Here is a 20,634-nt window from a genome sequence, read left to right as displayed (position 1 = left end):
AATAAAAATAAATAAACGGTCATGTCGGCTGCGATAGAGATGTCAACATTCCCCGTCGCGAGGGCAAATATAATTCTAGATGACAGAAGTATGTCGGGAGACAAAAGAGGAATGGCTTGTCGTATATAAAGGTGCGGTTACCTTTTGTGGATACCGGTAAAGAATGGTATGCGTTTCCCAGAAAATTTCACGATTGAGAGGGCCGAAAATGTCGGCCCAAGGAGCCTTAGCATTTAAGCAATTCGTTCATGGAATCCCTTCCCCGCCAAACGACCAACGGTTCGCCTCTCATGCCAAATAGTCCAGAGGGTCATCGCAACCCCTGCAAGTCCAGCATAGAATGTAACTATATAGGAGGTTCTGTAGCATTTCAGTCCTTCCCTGCAATCGCGATCGCCATCCGGCAACACGATGGAGTGAGAATCGTATATTCTGCCGTACAAAATGTTGAAAACGTTTCCACATATGACAGGGGCAAGGCACATCACTCCCCAGTTCTGTGATATGCCTCCAACACCGAAGGTGTGGGAAACCAGGGATGGGAACAAGCCAAACAGGAAGCCGTAAGCAAGCCCGGTCAAGCCTGAAACGGTGATCAGATAGTGAGGGTTTGATATTGTAAATCCGGCGAGTTGTGCGGCGCAGAAAATATCTGCCGATACGAACAGACACCAGTAACGCGACATGTGTAGTTTTTTAACAAGTAGATCTGATCCGATACCTAGATTTGGAAAATTTTACAATTCATCAGTTTTACTCTAAGAGAACCGGCAGTACGGATGAACATACCGCTCAAGAGGCGTCCAACAAAACTGAGGATTGATAAGATAGACACATGCATCGTCTGTCGTGATAGGATGAATTCGGGACTTGCACTATCGTCGTAATGGTTCCATAGGGCATTGGCCTGTAGACATCGTTCGGTTAATGAATTGAAGCTTGAGGAGAAAATAGATCCTTACATTGTTACCAATATTACTGCAATTATTTGTATTAGCCTATACTGTCGTAGATTTTAAGGGTAGAAGATTTATACTAACTTGATTGTCATTAATCCAGTTCCGGTGAAAAGCCCTAGAAGTATGAACTGCTGCCAGAATTCCAGAGTGGAGATCATTGCCCATCCACGGATATCTGGATTATGTGAGCTATGGCCGGATTTGACTGATGTGCGTTCATCACAGGACGAATCATGGGAATTTCTTGGGGAAAGGGATCGAGCTATTAAAGAGAATGTTTCATCCGGCTCTAGATTTGGGTCTGCGGATTCTGATGGCCCCGCAGCAGATCCCGCTGCAGTGCCTTGGGGGGTTGGGGAGTTAGAGGCTTCATTTAGCCTACCTAATTCAGAGGAACCCTTGTGATGGCTCTCCCTGGATTTTGTTCTATGAAGTTTGCTCGAACTGATAAGGAGACCTGCCTCCCTGGTGGCGAGAGAAGTGCACGGAGGAGACGGTATAAGCCGGACAAAGAAGGAGCACACAAACAAGATAGTTGATGTGCCAATCGACAAGAGCAATAGAAATTGGCCTGGATTATCTGGAAAGGCGATTGCTGAAATCGTTGAAAAGAAAAATGCACTCAATCCAAAGGCAGCTAATGGAAAGGCGGTTGCAGTTCCACGGTGATCTGGGAAGTTGGATGTAGCTATACATATGTATGTTTAGATTAGATGAACTACGATCAGCTGAAGCTCGTTGAAGCCATACCTGTCTTGATGGCCCCAGAAAATCCAGCAGAACTTCCCAGGCCAGTGAGAAACATGAAGGAACACATCAAGGGAACTCCCATTGAGCCTTGGCCGGCAACATACGCTAAATAACGAGTCAGTTAATTTCATTTGCGCAGATGCTCTGGAATGAACATGGAGTACCTCGGTGAATGAGAAAATAGCCCGCTCCAAGTGACACCATCCCGATCAAAACACCAGGCCTTGGTCCCTTCGAATCAATGAGAAGGCCCACGGGAATTCCGCTTAGATACATCCCCAGATTTCCCGCAGTTCCCTACAGGAGGTTAGCAAAATTTAACCCCGATGGTGCCGTGACATGGGAGAAAAGTACAATCAAATTACTCTCTGTTGATGACAGTTTCAGCCTCTCGGCAAATTGAGGTGCCCATGCTGAATACACGTACTGTCTCAAAAGTTAGCTGTTCTGGTGCTCTTCGCATTGATGGGACAGGCTGGCATAAACATACATTGGTTCCGCACGCCAGGGCAATGAATGTTGCAGCAACTATGGACAGCAATCGCTGGAAATGAAGGGAGGAGGACATGGACATCATGAAAAATAAGCTTGCGCAACTGCGGCGCTAACAAAAGATGTTACAGTTATGAACGATCATACGTGGAACTGTATATCTAGTGTCCCAATACAATAGAACTGATATAAGGGGGCAGGAACTTGGGTGAAACCGAGGTGGGAGTAAATGACAAGCATCGAGAGTGAGAGAGGGAACTTTCAGAAAAGTGTGCTAGGAGGTTTTGTCTATCGCAGTAATTGGCAAAAGTATTTGAGAGCAAGTCCGGGTTCTGGATTACCTGAAATGCAGCCTATCGCTGGGCGATAAGTAGTTAAATGGATCGATCCATGGATTGCGCCTCCGCTTACGTATTGTAACAGCCGATGAGCTTATCCACCCAAAACATGATTCTACACTTTCTGAGTTTAATATTTATTTATTTTATTTTATTTTTAATTTTTTTTTAGATGGTAATTCACATTCTGATACAAAGCATACAAAGTCCTTAATTTAACTAGCTACAAGTGTGTGTGTGTGTGTGTGTGTTTTTATTTAACGCCCAGTTAGTCCACGTGCCTTAAGGGCACGTGATCTAGTAGAGTCTGCGTTGAACTATAGGGCGGGTAGAGCTACAACCATAGGCAACTACCTATCTAGTAGCTATCTTACAAATGAGGCAAAATGGGTTGTGTATTGCTACACTGGCAGAGCCTGTGGGTCAGTTGCCATAGAGCAGAGGTTTTGAGAGGTTTTAAGTTTGTGGGAGGAAGGTAGAGGAGGCAGATAGAAAGAGAGGCAAGAAAGAAAAAAAAGAGAAGGAAAGAGAGAAAGAAGAGAAAGATGATGAAGAAGATGAGAGCAAGACAGAAAAGAGAATGATCTGTGAGATCTGATCTGAAGGTGCACATCAGTGCATTGGACAGATGTTCTGATAGAAGACTGTTTCTCTTAGTCATCTATTGAATTCTAGGGCCTCACATGAGGTTACCAGTATCACATGAAGATTGTAGATAGACTGGTGCTACTTTGTCACTTTTCTTGTAAGAGTGCAATAGTAGAAATCTTCTGGGATTTTGCTATGTTCACACCAGCAGTAGCACTCTGCATCTTCATGTTTAAGATGGCTATGATAAACTACAAAGTCTTCATGATTTGATGAGACAACATAAAGCTTTTCTAATGTAAAATATGAAAGTTTTATTTTCATTGAGACTCTCTTCAGTAAGATCTCTAGCTTCATAGAGTGTTTGAGCAGGTTTTTGACCTAGTAGTTCTCAAAGATCTGTGTGATTTATTTCATAGTATATCACTTTATATAAGCTAGAGTGTCTATGCTATCAGATTGAGATACTGTACTTGTACTTGCTGCCTGCACTGCAGCTGCTTTGACTTCAAGATCTGTCTTTTTATTACTGATCACATCTGTGTTATTTGAAACTCATCTAATGATCACTCTGCTCTGAATGATCAATGAGAGTCTATCTCTACTCTGTCAGATCTTTATGACTTTCAAAAATCATATAAAAATCAACTGACTAGAGATGTTTGACACAGATTCAAGAACTCATGCTATCTTCAAATTGTCTAGACAAATATAGATGTTGCTGATAAACTTCATCTGAGAAAAGATGATGACTTTCTTTAGACTCTGTAGAGTTGTCATTGTCTCTGCATCAAAGATCTCTGCTTTATTCATTGACAGATTTTCTATGAAGACTAGATGGTATTCACTATCTCAGCATATAACTCATTCTGCATCAGTCATGTTAGGCTCAGCGTCCGACCGAGCCCGACCGAAGGCCGGTGCCCGGTTAGACCCGACGTCGGATTAAGCTCGGCGCCCGATTAGGCCTAATCCATATCACGTGACCACACGACCATGCAGGTGGTTATAATCCACGCAGGCCCCAGCACCCCCTTTCATCCCATCAAGCTTAGTATTTCGTTATATAGCAGTTAGCAACGCAGAGAGTTTCCTTCTTATGCAGCTCGCATTCGCTCCCTAACATAATACTAAGCTTCCCTTCTACCTTCTCACTCAGGTTTCAGCAGAAAACTTGAGTGCCTCAGTTGAATTAGAACCTGCTAGTTCAGAGCCTGACAACGCGTCAGATCAACTGCTAAGACAACAGCACTGTTGAAGACAACAGCTCAATCCAACATCAGATGGCCACCACAGGCTCCCAACCCCCTGGAAGGGGCCGAAAGGACTGGCGATACCTCCTAACAAGACCAACTGACCAACCACGCGTCTCAATTGAGGAATTCAGAGAGGCAATCCACTCAGACAGCGACCGTGTTTATAATGAGTTGGCGGCGATCTTTGATGGCATCTTTGACGATGAAAAAACATTAAGGGATACGATCACACGTCTGAGAATGGAATGGGACAACGTTACTAATCAGGCCGCTGTCAAGCAAAGCCAGATTGATGAGCTAATTGCTGAACGTGATGAACTTAGCCACACCCTGGTCCGCATGACAGTCAGCAACCAAGCAGCAAGTCGAGGCGTCACCCCCTCTGAGACTGCCAGGAGGTCTGTCAAGATTGATGACCCGAAACACCTCACTGACGGCAAGGAGCCGAAATTTGAACACTGGCTCTCCCGGATGAAGAACAAGCTCCGGGAGAATGCTGACCACTACCCTACTGAACGCATGAGAATAGCGTACATTGAAAACCGGACTGATGGGGACGCAGCACGTCACATTGCACCCCGTATGGAAGAGGACCACCCCGAGCAATATCAAACCGCAGAAGAGATGTTTGAGCACCTCAAGTCAATATATGAGGATGCTAACAAGCTGCAAAATGCCAAGGGTGATTATCGCAAGCTGATTATGCGCAATGGGGATAATTATCATGAATTTGTCACAAAATTTTTACACCTGGCAGGGGAGGCCAAGATTGCCAGGGGGGACTACAAGACAGACTTCAATGACAAGCTGTCCTTTGACCTCCAGAAGATGGTAGCAGTAGCCAATGCGACCACTGATACATATGCTGAGTTTCAGAAAATCTGTGCGCAGGCAGCTCACACCCTCCAGACAATCAATGCCACCCAGAAATCAAAGAGCTCGCGGGGAAATGGGCCTAATACCTTCAAACAGAACACCCTGCAGACCGCCAACAGTCAAACACCCCCCAGCATCTCTACAACAAAATCCCCTACTGTGAAGGAGGCCTTGAGCTCTCGTCCGGATATTCAGTGCTACTACTGTAAGGAAAAAGGCCACATTGCCAGGAACTGCCCTGCAAAGCAGAAGTCCCAGCAGGTGATTGCTGAGCTCACAGGGAATGATGCCCCTGAGCCTTCAGCAGATTCGGGAAAAGAGTGAGCCTGAGAGAAGACTCCACCTCAGGTAGTTCAACAGTCTGTGAGAGGTTTGAGATGAAGGACTTGATTGGGGGGAAAAGCTTTAATGTACCAATCAAATTAGCCTACAATGGAATTGCTACTTCTACAAATTCTCTTGCTGATACTGGAGCAAATGGTGCGAATTTTATTGATACCCGATATGCCATAGAATTGGCAAGATTCTTTGATAGGAAGTTTCAAGAACTCCCATTCAAATGCCGCATGAAGGGATACAATGGCGCCCCCGGCGGGGTGATAGACCGCACATTGACCCTAAACCTCTGGGTGGATGGCCGGAGATTTCAGAATGTCCCTCTGCTGGTAACAGACCTAGGCCAGCACCCTGTCATCCTGGGACGGAAGTGGTTGGCAGCACAGGATATATGGCTTGATGTTAAAAACCAACGCCTGGTTTGGCCGAGTGAACGGTCTATCCCTGAACAGGTGGCGGAGCCGATGTTGAAGATAGTACCCTGGTCAGTACTGAAGCGCCCAGACCCCAAGCCTGAGCATCAGGCGGATGTGGAACGAAGAGAGATCAAGCTGGATGAGGAGATCAGACAGGAGCATCAGGCTCAGCTCCGCAGATTGAAAGGGACCAGCTCAGTCGTGATGCCTGAGACGAGGCAGGGGCTGACCTGGGAGGAGACAGCACCACAGATGATGGATATGAACTTCATTGGGGCTGCTTCCTTCCATGGTTATATGAAGAACAAGAAGTCAACAGTCTTCATAACCAGTCTGTATGAAATTGATAAACAGCTTGAGGAGAAGCGGGGTTTAGTGGGAGCTGAGGATGAGTCTGATGAGGAGCTGATCAGCAACTTACCAGAATGGTTGAAAGGCCGGGAGGACTGCTTCTCAAAGAAAGCATCAGATGAACTGCCCCCCCTACGGAAGAATGTTGATTTTAAAATAGAGCTCCAGCCTGATGTTGACCTCACCCAGGGCATTGGACATGCGCCTCTATATAAGATGAATCTAGAGGAACTAGAGGCAGTGAAGACCTACCTTGAAGCCAACCTAGCAAAGGGTTTCGTCACCCCAAGTTCAGCCCCCTACGCCTCCCCAATCCTGATTGCCCGTAGTGGGAAGAAGCTACGATTCTGTGTTGACTTTCGCAAGCTGAATGCTATAACCAAACGAGATCAGTATCCCTTGCCCCTGATAGATGAGCTGATGGACCGACTCAATGGGGCGAAATACTTTACAAAGTTGGACATTCGGCAGGGGTTCCATCGCATCCGAATGGACCCTGAGTCTGAGGACCTGACCACCTTTAGAACCCGCTACGGGACCTATAAATATCGGGTGGTCCCCTTTGGCCTTACAAACGCCCCTGCCTGCTTTCAACGGTTTGTTAACAGTATCTTCTTTGACTACCTGGACAAGTTTATGACAGCATTCATGGATGATCTTCTAATCTATAGCAAGAATCTGGAGGAGCACAAGCAGCAGGTAAACTCAGTGCTAGACCGACTAAAGACAGCAGGTTTGCAAGCCAGCATCCAGAAATGTGAGTTTGCAGTCCAGAGGACAAAATACCTAGGGTTCATCATCAGTACAGAAGGGATTGAGGCAGACCCAGAGAAGACAGCTGCCATTGTGAGATGGCAGGCCCCCACCACAGTCAAAGGAGTCCAGTCATTCCTAGGATTTGGCAATTTCTACCGACGATTCATAAGGAACTACAGCCGAATCGCAAAGCCACTGTACCAGTTGACAAAGAAGACTATCCCATTTGTGTGGACATCAGAATGCAAATCAGCCTTTGAAAAACTGAAGAGGCAGCTGGTGGAGGCTCCGACACTGCGTTACTATGACCCTGAGCGGGAGACTCGTATTGAGACTGACGCCTCTGACGGAGTAGTGGCTGGGGTACTAAGTCAAAGATTTGAAAATGACCTTTGGCACCCAGTAGCCTTCTATTCAAAGACAATGAATGGTGCAGAGCTTAATTATGAAGTTCATGATAAGGAAATGCTGGCAGTAGTCCGGGCCTTACAAGAATGGCGGGCAGAGCTTGAGGGACTACAACGGGAGGAACGATTCAAGATCCTCACTGATCATCGTGCACTGGAATACTTCATGACTACCAAGAAGCTGAATGCACGTCAAGCCCGCTGGGCAGAGTTCCTCTCCCGTTTCTACTTTGAGATCAAGTATCGACCAGGCAAGGCCAACCTGCTAGCAGACGCACTGAGCAGGCCTGAGCAGGTTAGAAGGCAACAGGACGGCCGTATGCAGATCCTCCTAGGACCAGAGACCCTCGACCCCCAGATCACTCCCTCTACAGACATTGCTAGCATCAACTCCTCAGAGAAAGAGAGCATTGCTGAATGCATAGTGTCTCTAAACAAGACAGCCACCTCAATTGAGCCCCTGCGGCAGCAGGCAGATGATGAGAATAGTCCCTATACAATGGAGGACAATGTGCTACGGTACAATGGAAGACTAGTGGTGCCTGTTCAGGAAAAGGAAACCCTGATAGCCAAGCTACTGCAGGAAATTCATGATCAAGCTTCAACAGCACACCCTGGAGGACGAAAGACCCTGGCCCTGGTGCAATCACGCTATTGGTGGGCCACCTGGCGGACAGACGTCCTACGCTATATTCGGAACTGCCATGTGTGCCGGATCAGTAAAATTCCAAGAGATAAGACTCCTGGTTTGCTAAAGCCATTACCAATACCAGAACGGGCATGGCAGCATATTGCAATGGACTTCATGGACGTGCCGAAAAGCAAAACAGGTTATGATGCCATTTTGGTCATAGTATGCCGGCTAAGCAAGAAGACAATCTCCATTCCAACCACCCGGGGAGTTACAGCCCAGGAGCTGGCCCGACTATTCATTCGATTCTACTATTCATACAATGGGGCGCCTGACTCAATTGTCTCTGACCGAGGCCCCCAGTTCATATCAAGCTTTTGGGATGAGTTTACACAGATCCTGGGCATAAAACTGAAACTCTCAACGGCGCATCATGCACAAACTGATGGACAGACAGAAGTGGTGAATCAATACATTGCCACCCGTCTTCGCCCCTATGTCAGTTACTACCAAGATGACTGGGATGAGTGGCTGCCCATTATAGACCATGCCTCCGCAGCTACCCCAAATGCTTCCACAGGGATCTCCCCCTTCCTCGCAGCAAATGGATATGAACCCCGAATGTCATTTGACTGGCAACCACTGGCGGAGAAATTGGACATGAATGAGAAAAGAAATCGAGAAGCAGCAAGGAGCTTCATTCACCGAATGAGAGAGATCTGGAACCAGGCGAGTAAAGGCATAAGGACAGCACAGGAACAGATGAAGAGGCAGACTGACAAGCACCATCGAGAGCCTGACTTTGCAGTAGGAGATTTTGTTTATCTAACATTGAAATCATACAAGATGGATCGACCAAGCCGTAAACTGGCAGAGCAGAATGCCGGCCCCTTCAGAATCCTGGAAAAGGTGGGCAATGCCTACAAACTGGACCTCCCCATAACAATGAAGATTCATTCAATCTTCTCCCCAGACAAGCTACGCAAGGACTCCAGAGACCCTCTACCTGGCCAGACTATCAGACCACCAGACCCAATTGAAATAGATGGTGAGAATGAATGGGAAATAGATCGTATACTGGCCAGTCGAATAAGCCGGAGCAAGCTGCAGTATCGGGTGCGCTGGAAGGGGTTTGATGAGGATTCTTCATGGTACCCCGCTCGCGACTTCAAAGGATCACCACACGCCATACGCGACTTCCATGAGGCTAACCCTACAAAAGCTGGACCCCCAAGGCGACTAGATGAGTGGCTGAAGGCATGGGAGACAGACAGCTACCTGAAGGACGAGGTTGATGACGACCTACCGGCATGAGGACATGCCTGCCCCTAGACCGGGGGGTGATGTTAGGCTCAGCGTCCGACCGAGCCCGACCGAAGGCCGGTGCCCGGTTAGACCCGACGTCGGATTAAGCTCGGCGCCCGATTAGGCCTAATCCATATCACGTGACCACACGACCATGCAGGTGGTTATAATCCACGCAGGCCCCAGCACCCCCTTTCATCCCATCAAGCTTAGTATTTCGTTATATAGCAGTTAGCAACGCAGAGAGTTTCCTTCTTATGCAGCTCGCATTCGCTCCCTAACAGTCATATACTGAGAACATACTATCTGTAAATCATCAATAAAGATCATTAGATTCAGAGAATTGTATTATTGTAGTTAGCTCTTAAAGTCTTATACTGTATGTTTCTTTGTGTAATCTATTTTATACTCAATTTACAGATTTTTTTTTCTGAGAAATCTCATTCTAGAGAATGTGAGTAGAGAATTATATGCTTTTATTACATCAGCATGACTAGACACTCTAGACAGACATGTGGTATAGAGTTGAGTGATAGCTACTTTATTAGAGTGTCTCACTAGCAGATGTCTTTTGTTCAGCTTTTTGATTCTTACTGCAAATATAGCATACTGATTGTCTAGTGTCTCTTTAATTGACATGATTTCTAACTTGTGATGTAGAGCTAAAATGAATATAATTTTATAGACTGATAGTGCCTCTCACAAGATATCTCTAAGAGCTAGATCTAGCTTTTTGACTAGACAATTCATTTGATTGAAGATTTTTTTCTCTTCTTTATTCATGTGACTTCAGATCATCAGACCTCTGCTTCATAGCAGAGCATAGAGAGCACACAGATCTGAATGAATTGTCTAAGTAGTTGTACTGAGATGCCTCTTGCTGTGTTGCTTAGTGCTCATATATCATTAAACATCTGTTGTACCTTAGCTATCATGATTTTCACATGTTTCTTGAAGTTCAGTTTTCTATCTAATCAGATTTCTAGATATCTTATGAAGCTTTTCATTGCATTTGCTGTAATAAAGTGAATATCAGATATTATTTCAAAATCAATTAAGAGATTTGAAAGAATTCTGCATCATATGAAGTATACTATCTCAGTTTTGATAAAATCAAATATTAGTTCTTCTTTACTGATTTAATCATTTAGTAACTTGAAATTCTTCTGAAGAGTAACAATATTCTCTTCAAGAGTGATTTCAGCATTAAGTAGTTCTAGATCATCTGCATAGTCTGAGTGTGTATATTTTCTTTGTATAGTTTCTAGAAAGAACAGAGGTTGAATAAATAGCATGAATAAAATAGATGAGACTGATGAGTCTTATGAAAGTTCTGCTGAGATATCAAAGAGCTCTTTCAGAAGTTCATTCATTCTGATTCTGTCTATGTGTTCTGTCATAAAGTTTTTCACTCATCTAATTAAATTTGATGATCAATCTTGTTCTTGCAATCTCTGCAGCATTCTTCCTCTAAGTATAGCATCAAAAGCACTTTTGATATTCAGAGTAAGAAGACAGATTACTTTTCTATAAGCTCAGACTTCCTCTATATCATAAATCATTACTATCACTAGATCTAAGACAGCCTGCTTAGGGAGGGCTTCAAAGTGCTAAAGATGGACAATCTTCTCTTGTATAGCTGTTCAGACCGGTCTATGAGCTATCAGATATTTCAGTTTCTTCCTCAACATTGAGAGAAAGACTATGAGTCTGTAGAATTGCAGAAGTGTTGAATTTCTGTTGATCTTAGACAGCACAATCAGTGTAACTTCTTAAAAGAAGATTGAGTGCCAGCTAACTCTAAGACAGACTCTGAACAGTCTTTTCACTGATATCTTAATATATGACCATGTCTTTCATAGCATTTTTATTGGCACTTCATTGATTTCTGAAGTAATATTATCTGTGTTCAGCAGAGAGTTTTGTATTTCATGTGCTGAGACAACAGAAAATGATAATTTGACAGATGATAAATTGAATCAGCTAACTAAGATATTCTCTTTGCTTACAGCCTTCTGTAAGAGCATCTATTGCAGAAGATCTCTTTTTTCTCTAGAGATTATTCACACTAGCTCAGTCTCTTCATCTATGCTTGCAGCCTTCTGTAAGAGCATTTGTTGTAGAAGATCTCTTTTCTCTCTAGAGATTGTTCACACTAGCTCAATCTCTTCATCTATGAGAGAAAGAGAATGAAAGAAGTTAGTTGAATGAGCTTATTTGATCATCTTAAAAATATCTTTCCCTGCTTAAACCTCTGCTATTTTGTCTTATCAGTATTTTTTTTTGACTTTCTGATAATTCTAACTACATTGTCTTTTGCTTTATATAAAAATCTAGAGTCTAGATGCTGTGCTTGATGTAGTGTTGTCACTGCTTTCTGACAGTTCTCATTTCATCATGACTGATCTGTGTCTTGCCCAGTGCTCTTCTTGATAAGGCTTTTCAGGGAAGTTACTAGCATATTTGTAATATTTTGAGTCAGAGCATTCAGCTGATCTATATTAAAGTACTCTGAAATATCACATAGTTTGTGTAGTTTTGACTTATAGACCTTCAGCATCTGGTTAAAGACCTTCTCATCCATAATGCCAAGACAAAAAAGATGGGATGATTTGTCAGACCTTGCACTCTGTGAAAGGCTGATTCTGATAAAAAGAGTCTGATAATCAGTGAAAGTGTAAAGAAATCTGTCCACCTGTGTGTTCAATTCTTTGATAACTAATTCTGAGGTGGTCCAGGCCAGGTCTAGCATGTTATACCCACATGTGAGGATGTCTGAGTTCATGGTAAGAGTAAAGTTGAAGTTCATAATTCATTGCAGGAATGATTCTGCCTACATGCTTAAAGACACTTCTGGTTGCCACATAAAGTGCTTGATATTAAGGTCATCAGCAAGAAGCAAAGAAAGTGCTAAAATGAACTAGAAGAGAAAACAGCTGACATCTTGTCTAGAATTCTCTGCATCTGAAGATGTATTATATATGTTGATCATCTGAAGCTGTAGACTTCAGATCTGTATATGTAGCATATAAATGTTCTGGTTTTCTGCTCAGAGACCAGGGACTGCATGAGCATGAATTTATGAGTGTTTACACATATAAATGAGAATCTGTGACTTTCTGTTTCACTTTTTAATTGAGGTAAAGTAGTTGAATGCTGAGTACTTTTTAGAGATGTATCAGCTTAAATTTCTGTGAATTCAGAGTTTTTGTATGAGAAGAATGTCAGTATTTCTTTCAAATATTAGATTGAGAGCTGTCTCATATGCTGAGCTCTTTTTTTCTATATTGACTTATATAATCTATAGAAATCACATAGATCTAAAGTTCTTCTTCATTGAGTAGCTGAAAGAAGAGTGTTGTTGCATGAGATATTGCATTGAATATTGTATTAGATGTTGAGTTGAGTGTCATGTCTAATGCTATATCTGATGTTGTGCTGAATGCTGTGCTTGATGCTGTGTTTGATGTCAGCATAAGATTAGATTTACACTCAGTAGAGTCATTCAATCTCAGATCTGCTGATGAATCTCAATCATCACTTTTGCTGTTACTTGTTTTAATTAAATATATTTTACTCTGTATATTGCAGATATCTCTTAGCTAATTTCTTGATTGTCTTTAAATAATCTCATTCTTTATCTCTGGTCTGATAGAGCAGGATGAATCATCTGTGACATGTGATTCAAGATAATTAGTGCAGTGATTGAGACATTCACATACTTCATTCTTCTTATAACAGAATGAATTTTCTTTTATATGATTCTTAGAACTGTATTTTTTGCAGTGAGGAATACAAAGACAGTATCTTTTTTGATAAAATTCTCAGCATCTGCTACATTGTTGTATTTTGATCTTAGATGCCTTTTTGATCACTAGTCTTTGATATTCATATAGTTTCACTTTTGATGACAGATTTGCTGCTGTCTCTTGTGAAAAGTGTAATATAAAAGTGACTGTTGAGTTTTCAGAGTGTATTTTTACTCAGTGACTCTGAACAGACTTAATTCTGATTTGAAGTGTGAATTCTTCTATCATAAATTCTGTTGAGAGATGCAGAGTTTCATTATTATAGTCACTAATTTTCATGAGCAGTCTAGAAATCAAACAGATGATTCAATATTTTTTTTTTCTATCTGAGCATTGATGAGAGTGACTGCTACAACATTCTTTTTAACTAGCAGAGTCTTTATGTCTTGTAAGCTTTTAGAGATGATGATAATGTCAGTGAAGATGACTTGAACTGCTGTGATGACTGCTGTCAAAGATCTTAGAAGTTCAGTCTTCAGCTTTTTAAAAGTAGTGATTAAGCTTGCTTTGCAACCTAGATGATTTAAAAACAAACATATGAAAATTCATAATATTTTTTCTTCTTTGAGATTATTTCTAAGCAAAGATTTCTGCAATATGATTGTTGATATTTTTACTACATTAGTGCTGTCTGCAGCTGTTTTTGCATAGATAGAAGCTCTTGCATCATTTGCATCAGTGAAGTTAGTAGACTTGATTGTGATGAACTGCTTAGCTGTTTTTAGACTTTCATTGTATTAGTTCTTGACTAACATCTTCATGAAGGCTTTAAGAACTAGTGCTTTTGATAGGTCTTTTGCCTTTATGTCATCTAAGTCTTCTTCAATTTGATCAAGCATATTTGCAGCAGCTAGTGCTTCTGCATGGAATTTCTATATCTCAGTCTCATAAGCAGCTAGAAAATTACTAGTCATCAGACCATGTAGATTAAGACATATTGATGCAATATTTATGCTCTTTGAGCTGCCTACTGGTGTAAGGGAGCTTGAAGACTCCATGTCATTCAGTTTACATATGCAGTGGGCAATTGGGGTGGAGAAATGAGGTCTCTTAAGTGGTCAGTGTATGGGGGAGCAGATGTGCATCAAGGCTTAGGACACATTCAGTGTTATTGAGAGGCCAGGTGCGCTGGTGGTGCTGCATCAGCACACCATCAGACTTGCTGCCTGAGGGGATGAGAGAGAGCTTATAGGGATGTGATCAAGATTGATTAAGATGTTTTCATAGTTTTTTTTTGTTGTGTGGTATATTATAATATATTGTTATTCCTACTAGCTACAAGTAATAGTTAATATTAAATGTTGGGTTGTTTAGCAGGCTGGGAATGTCAGGTGACCCGTCTGGAATTACCCTCGTTCTCAGTCCAAGTAACTAACAGTAGAACGATTGGAGCTGGCAGCCAGGAACTTAGGGTGGGTTGGGTCACGTGGTTACCTAACCTGTTGGATGTAACTGTAGGGTCGCCCGCCTGGGTGGCGTTGCCCTAGCGACCGCCCCGCCCACACGTGATCGCTTGTATGTAATATAGCAATAACCTAGCTAGCTCCTCCGAACAGAAGGTTCAACCATCCCACAGTAACGAACATACGCATATCACGTGCGGTGGGGTGGCTCCTCAGGCAACCAATACCCAACGTTAGAGTTCCTGAACAAATTCTCACACTGGATTTTAGTACGATTGGCGTCACCTGACTAGCCAGTTCGTTACCCTAGCAGCGCCCCCCAATTCTTACATCATCATCCCCATCCAGTGCGTGCTCTCTTCGCTCAGCCTTCAAAGACCTTCGAAGATTCACCACGTCCTCTTCCCAGTGTTTCTGACGCACAAGACATATATACACTGCTGGTATTGTCTCTTATTATCGGTTTGTGACGACGAGATGGGCGCGCTTTTGTCGCTGCCTTTAATGGCAGTGCCCAGCGTTGGCACTGTGAGTTCCTACGATTCCCTTGGTGCCTACTTCAGTCTCTAACAACCTCTGCAATTTAGTTGTTAACATTCTGCGCATCGTGTTGTGGGGCAGCGACATGTTCAGCGATATGTGGTGCCTGCGGGAAGTTTCAGAGCAGGTACGCTTCTGAATCTGTTTTGGTCTGGGGGTTTCCCGCTGACTTTGGAATAGTATGGCCACGAGAATCGCCTACGCTTTCATGCTTTTGATTAATTCGATACTGTCCTGGATAATGTTGACGCGATGGGCTCTGAGCAAATTGGAGCACCTCACTTTCGACTTTTTGCCGATCAGCTGCGAAGGAGAAAAATGTTATGGATGGGTTGCGGTTCATCGAATCAATTTTGCACTTGGGCTGTTTCATATCGTTATGGCAATCCTCCTGCTTGGAGTCCATTCTTCCAAAGGCAGCAGAGCGTCTCTTCAAAATGGCTTCTGGGGTCCGAAGGTTATCGCATGGCTGGCTTTGATAGCGCTGTCGTTTCTGATCCCGGAGGGATTCTTTTTCGTCTGGGGCAGCTACATTTCTTTCATTGGAGCAATACTCTTCCTGCTTCTGGGCCTTGTCCTGCTGGTCGATCTAGCCCATACGTGGGCTGAGATCTGCTTGCAAAAGATTGAGGAGCTAGATTCGCGGACGTGGCGGGTCTTGCTGATTGGTTCAACCCTGGGAATGTATATTGCGTCCATCGCAATGACCGTCATCATGTACATCTTTTTCTCCCACTCCGGATGCACCATGAACCAAGCTGCGATCACTGTGAGTTTTTTTTTTTTTTTTTACTATATTCTTTTCACCAAATCAAGCAGGATATACTAATTCGGATTTTAGATCAACCTCATCGTCTTCCTGATTATTTCCGTGGTGTCGGTTCAACCTGCAGTTCAGGCGTCAAATCCTCGAGCCGGATTGGCGCAGGCTGCCATGGTCACAGCCTACTGCACGTATTTGATAATGTCCGCCGTGTCAATGGAGCCGGATGATCGCCAGTGCAATCCCCTCATTCGTGCTCGTGGCACCCGATCGGCCACCATCGTGATTGGCGCTGTAGTTACTATGTTGACCATCGCCTATACCACCACTCGTGCCGCCACTCAAGGCATCGCTCTGGGGTCGAAAGGAGCCCATAACTACTCTCGCCTCGGCCAAGATGAGATGGAACATGGACTTGTAACCCAACAGCCTGGACTCAGTCGCAGGGAAATGCGTGCTGAGGCTCTCCGCGCTGCTGTTGAGAGTGGTAGCTTACCGGCAAGCGCCCTCGATGAAAGCGATGATGAGTCAGAAGACGGCCGGGGCAGCAAGGACGACGAGCGCCATTCAACCCAGTATAACTATTCTCTGTTTCATGTTATCTTTTTCCTGGCAACCGCGTGGGTCGCAACTTTGCTCACGCAAAATCTGGACCCCGAAGCGAAGGATAATCTTGCCCCCGTTGGCAGGACATATTGGGCTAGTTGGGTGAAAATAATCAGTGCTATGGTGTGCTATGCGATTTACTTGTGGACTCTGATTGCTCCAGTTTTGCTACCTGATCGTTTTGACATTTCATAAGCAGCGTTAAGTCCTCCTTTGGTGACTCAGTACTCATATATCCGTTGTTGTTCATCGCGTTGACGCCTGTATTATCGAATTTGGAATAGAAGGCATTAATTAGTATATATAGTTTGCACTCATGGAATAGTACATATACTACTCTTTACGGGTTTCCGGTAAATTCCATATTATCTAAAAGGGATTGCCTTTGGCTACCTGTGGCTTGTTAATTAGTAGTAACGTAACCACCATGAAAATGACTAACTAGTTAGTTAATAGTTTAAAAATGGCCGATGACGTCAGCCGGCAGTTTGTCCTTAGTTATTCGCTTTCTAACTCCACGTGCCTAATCGCGTCAGCAACAAAAGAATTTCTACTAACCAACCCCCATGGGATGAACATGGCTACCATCAAGGCCATTGAGGCCCGCTCGGTATAGAATCCTTCTTTTGAAACTCGGAAGCTGATGCGCAGAGGCTAACTGATAATAGGTTCACCAAATCCAATCCGGTCAGGTTATCATTGACCTATGCTCCGTGGTTAAAGAACTGGTGGAGAACAGCCTAGATGCTGGTGCAACATCTATAGGTACTTTGACGCGTTTTATCTTCAAGGCTACTACTAACGAATCCTCTGACTGTTTGTGCTGTTATATAGATATCCGGTTTAAGAACAACGGGCTAGACTTGATTGAAGTGCAAGATAATGGAAAAGGAATATCACCCGATGATTATGAGACAGTGGGTATGAAGACTCCCACGTTGGAGATCTCCTCTAACTAAGTTCTCATACTAACCGACATGGTAGCTTTGAAGCACTATACCTCCAAATTGTCCAAGTTAGACGATTTATCCTCCCTTCAAAGCTTCGGTTTTCGTGGCGAAGCCCTATCCTCCCTCTGTGCCCTGTCGAACTTCCACATCGTTACCGCCCAGGCGCATCAAGCTCCCAAAGCTTCAAAGCTGGAATTTGAAATCTCTGGGAAGCTTAAGGACACACAGGTAGTTGCAGGTCAAAGAGGAACGACAGCATCTGTCGAGAACCTTTTTAACAGGCTTCCAGTGCGTCGGCGGGAGTTGGAGAAAAACATCAAAAGGGAATACGGCAAGGTTCTTGGCTTGCTGCACGCCTATGCATGTGTCAGCACAGGGGTCCGGTTTAATGTCAAAAATCAAATGTCAAAGGGGAAAAACGTTTTGGTATTTGCTACTAAATCCAATGCTACCACGAAGGAGAATATTTCAAACATATATGGAGCGAAGTCTCTACTCGCGTTGACCCCCCTGGATCTGGAGCTGGAGTTTCAGCCAAGTGCCACGAACGGGAAGTCGATCCGGGGTGGTATCCAGGAGGCCAACAAAATATTTATCCAAGGGCATATCTCGAAACCGATCTTCGGGGAAGGCAGGCAAACTCCAGATCGCCAGATGTTTTTCGTCAATTCTCGCCCTTGTGGTCTGCCTCAGATCGCAAAGGCATTTAATGAGGTCTATAAATCCTTTAACATCTCGCAGTCACCTTTCATCTTTGCAGATTTTAAAATGGATACGAACTCTTACGACGTTAATGTGTCACCGGATAAACGTACCATTTTATTACATGATGCGGGTACTCTAATAGAGTCTTTAAAAACTTCTTTGACTGAATTGTTCGAGCGCCAAGACCAGACGGTGCCCCAGTCTCTAATTCCCGGGAAGCAATCCACGTTGCACCGTCCTTCAGGGAAAGATACCGCTTCTGTCCTTGCTTCCACAAAACCTGCAGAATCAAATAGGGCCAAGCAATCCTATAAGCAGGACGGGGGGGAAGATGAGGAGAGAGATGAGGAGGGGGAACAAAGAGCTATGAGGACCTTCGTACAACGTTTCACTGAACGTTCGAAAACGTTGCCTGAGATTCCTGAGACTCAGCAAAATGAGGATGGGATGGAATCGCGTCAGCTAACGGAAGACCATTCAGCGACCAATGAAGATGCTCAACGAGTAGACTTAGCAACTCTAGAAGCCACAGAGATAGCGCCATCCCAATATCCAACACGTGAAATTAAGGGCTCCAGACCATCATTAAGCACCCCTCCTACAGCACCTTCAGATGAACAGGCAGACGAGCAAACTAACCTGGGCTTTACACTTGCATCTGCTCTCTTAAGAGAGGAACCTGTTCAGTCGGTGCGAAACTGTCCCGCGCAGCACACACACAGTGTAATTAAAAATGCTTTCGATAGAATGCGTCCTAGTAGACCGCCCGCTGAACTTGCAACTATCACAATTGGAAACAGAACTGTGATGTCAACGATAGGCAGGGAGCAGCAGCCTAAGCGAAAACTTGGGATGGCAGGTTTCGGAGGTTCAACGCCTCAACCTAAACGTCGAATACACGTTTCAGCTAGCAAACGCAACCTGGAAAACGGTTTGTGGTCATTTGTGGCACCAGGCAGCAACGTGGATGGTAGCCAGGAAGTTTTCAGCGGCGAGAATGAACAAGATGTGGTAGAGGATGGTTCGGAAGCCGAATACATGTCTAAGATCCATGACGAGGAGGAGATGGACGAAACCAATTCTGAGCATGAAACGAAGGGCGAGTCTGCAGAGGAAATGGGAGATGAAATTGGAGCGGAAGATGTTGAACCAGATGCTGAGGCTGAAGTCTCCGACTCGGACGCGAGTTATGTTGACGAGGATGAGAAAAAGGCCAGGGCAGAAGCAAGGGTTGCAGAGTTGATACAAGCAGCGGAAGACAAAGCTGCTCTTCCTTCGGAAGACGTTAACCGTAGAGTCAACAAGATATCGAAACGTTCTATTGGTCAAACTTCTACAGTTGGCCTGATGGGGACTGTCGATGGTTCATTGGCCACGATCGAGGCTTACATCAGGTCCTTGCAAAAGGGGCTGCAGAGTATCAAGCAAAGCAACACTGCCAAGGGTGAAGAAACTGCAGAGGGGACAGGTGATCCCGAGTCTCCGGAAACACGGCTATCCCTGTCTGTCTCAAAGGAAGACTTTGCCACAATGCGCATAATCGGTCAATTCAATCTAGGCTTCATTATTGCAACTCGGTTTCGGGGAGACCCAGATAACTCAACAGCCACCATAGATCATAAGGACGACGAGCTGTTCATAATCGACCAACACGCCTCCGATGAAAAATACAACTTCGAGCGCCTCCAGGCCGAAACTGTGGTACAAAATCAACGTCTTGTCAAACCCAAAACCCTCGATCTCACCGCTGTCGAAGAGGAAATCATAATCGACAACCTCCCAGCCTTGGAAAAGAACGGCTTCATCGTCGAAGTTGACAGAAGCGGAGACGAGCCTATCGGACGCCGGTGTAAACTCACCAGCCTACCCCTCAGCAAAGAAGTGGTCTTTAACATACGTGATCTGGAAGAATTAATCGTGTTACTTGGCGAATCACCTCAAGCGCAATCTGCACCGTCTCCTTCGTCTTTTTCTACTCTATCATCTTCTCCACTCACCAGCAAATATGTTCCTCGACCAAGCAAAGTTCGCAAAATGTTTGCCATGAGAGCATGTCGATCCAGCATTATGATTGGCAAATCCCTTACTGCGAAACAAATGGGCAAGGTTGTTAGGCACATGGGGATGATTGACAAGCCGTGGAATTGCCCTCATGGACGTCCGACGATGAGACATCTGATGAGTTTGGGGGAGTGGAATGAGTGGGATGAGTGGGAAGCAGCTGCTGCACATCTGTCATCAGGCGATAGTGGTAGATGCACAGCAGCCGGATTAGATGTTTGGAAGCGGTTCCTTCGCGATCTGGAAGAGGGCTAATCACAGGGATTTACTATTTTCTTTTCATTTTGGTGTATGCTGCACTGGATAGATTTCTTTTTCTTTCTTTTCTTTTCTTTT

The 20,634-nt window shown here is 44.3% G+C and overlaps 4 protein-coding genes across 4 annotated transcripts; 3 read left to right on the top strand and 1 right to left on the bottom strand.

Annotated features, from left to right (window-relative positions):
- Positions 1–233: 233 nt before the first annotated feature.
- On the bottom strand, positions 234–2,283 carry PADG_06928 (uncharacterized protein; the record flags this gene model as incomplete). Its single annotated transcript, XM_010764186.1, has 8 exons — positions 234–721; positions 790–907; positions 963–978; positions 1,041–1,647; positions 1,710–1,814; positions 1,874–2,006; positions 2,064–2,135; positions 2,200–2,283. The coding sequence occupies 8 exons, from the start codon at positions 2,281–2,283 to the stop codon at positions 234–236; spliced, it is 1,623 nt and encodes a 540-aa protein (XP_010762488.1).
- A 2,127-nt stretch (positions 2,284–4,410) lies between these two features.
- PADG_06927 (uncharacterized protein) lies at positions 4,411–5,583 on the top strand (the record flags this gene model as incomplete). Its single annotated transcript, XM_010764185.1, has 1 exon — positions 4,411–5,583. One exon carries the CDS (start codon positions 4,411–4,413, stop codon positions 5,581–5,583), a length of 1,173 nt encoding a protein of 390 aa, XP_010762487.1.
- A 9,567-nt stretch (positions 5,584–15,150) lies between these two features.
- Positions 15,151–16,777, top strand: PADG_06926 (uncharacterized protein; the record flags this gene model as incomplete). Its single annotated transcript, XM_010764039.1, has 4 exons — positions 15,151–15,201; positions 15,261–15,340; positions 15,394–15,982; positions 16,055–16,777. 4 exons carry the CDS (start codon positions 15,151–15,153, stop codon positions 16,775–16,777), a joined length of 1,443 nt encoding a protein of 480 aa, XP_010762341.1.
- Positions 16,778–17,045: 268 nt separating this feature from the next.
- PADG_06925 (uncharacterized protein) lies at positions 17,046–20,553 on the top strand (the record flags this gene model as incomplete). The annotated part of the gene is made up of 4 exons (XM_010764038.1): positions 17,046–17,192; positions 17,251–17,347; positions 17,417–17,503; positions 17,567–20,553. 4 exons carry the CDS (start codon positions 17,046–17,048, stop codon positions 20,551–20,553), a joined length of 3,318 nt encoding a protein of 1,105 aa, XP_010762340.1.
- Between the last annotated feature and the right edge of the window lie 81 nt (positions 20,554–20,634).

Source organism: Paracoccidioides brasiliensis (assembly GCF_000150735.1).
Source record: "Paracoccidioides brasiliensis Pb18 unplaced genomic scaffold supercont2.10, whole genome shotgun sequence".
In the NCBI taxonomy this organism is placed as follows: domain Eukaryota; kingdom Fungi; phylum Ascomycota; class Eurotiomycetes; order Onygenales; family Ajellomycetaceae; genus Paracoccidioides; species Paracoccidioides brasiliensis.
Note: the sequence above shows the minus strand (reverse complement) of the source record. Positions and strands in the feature narration are given on the sequence as shown.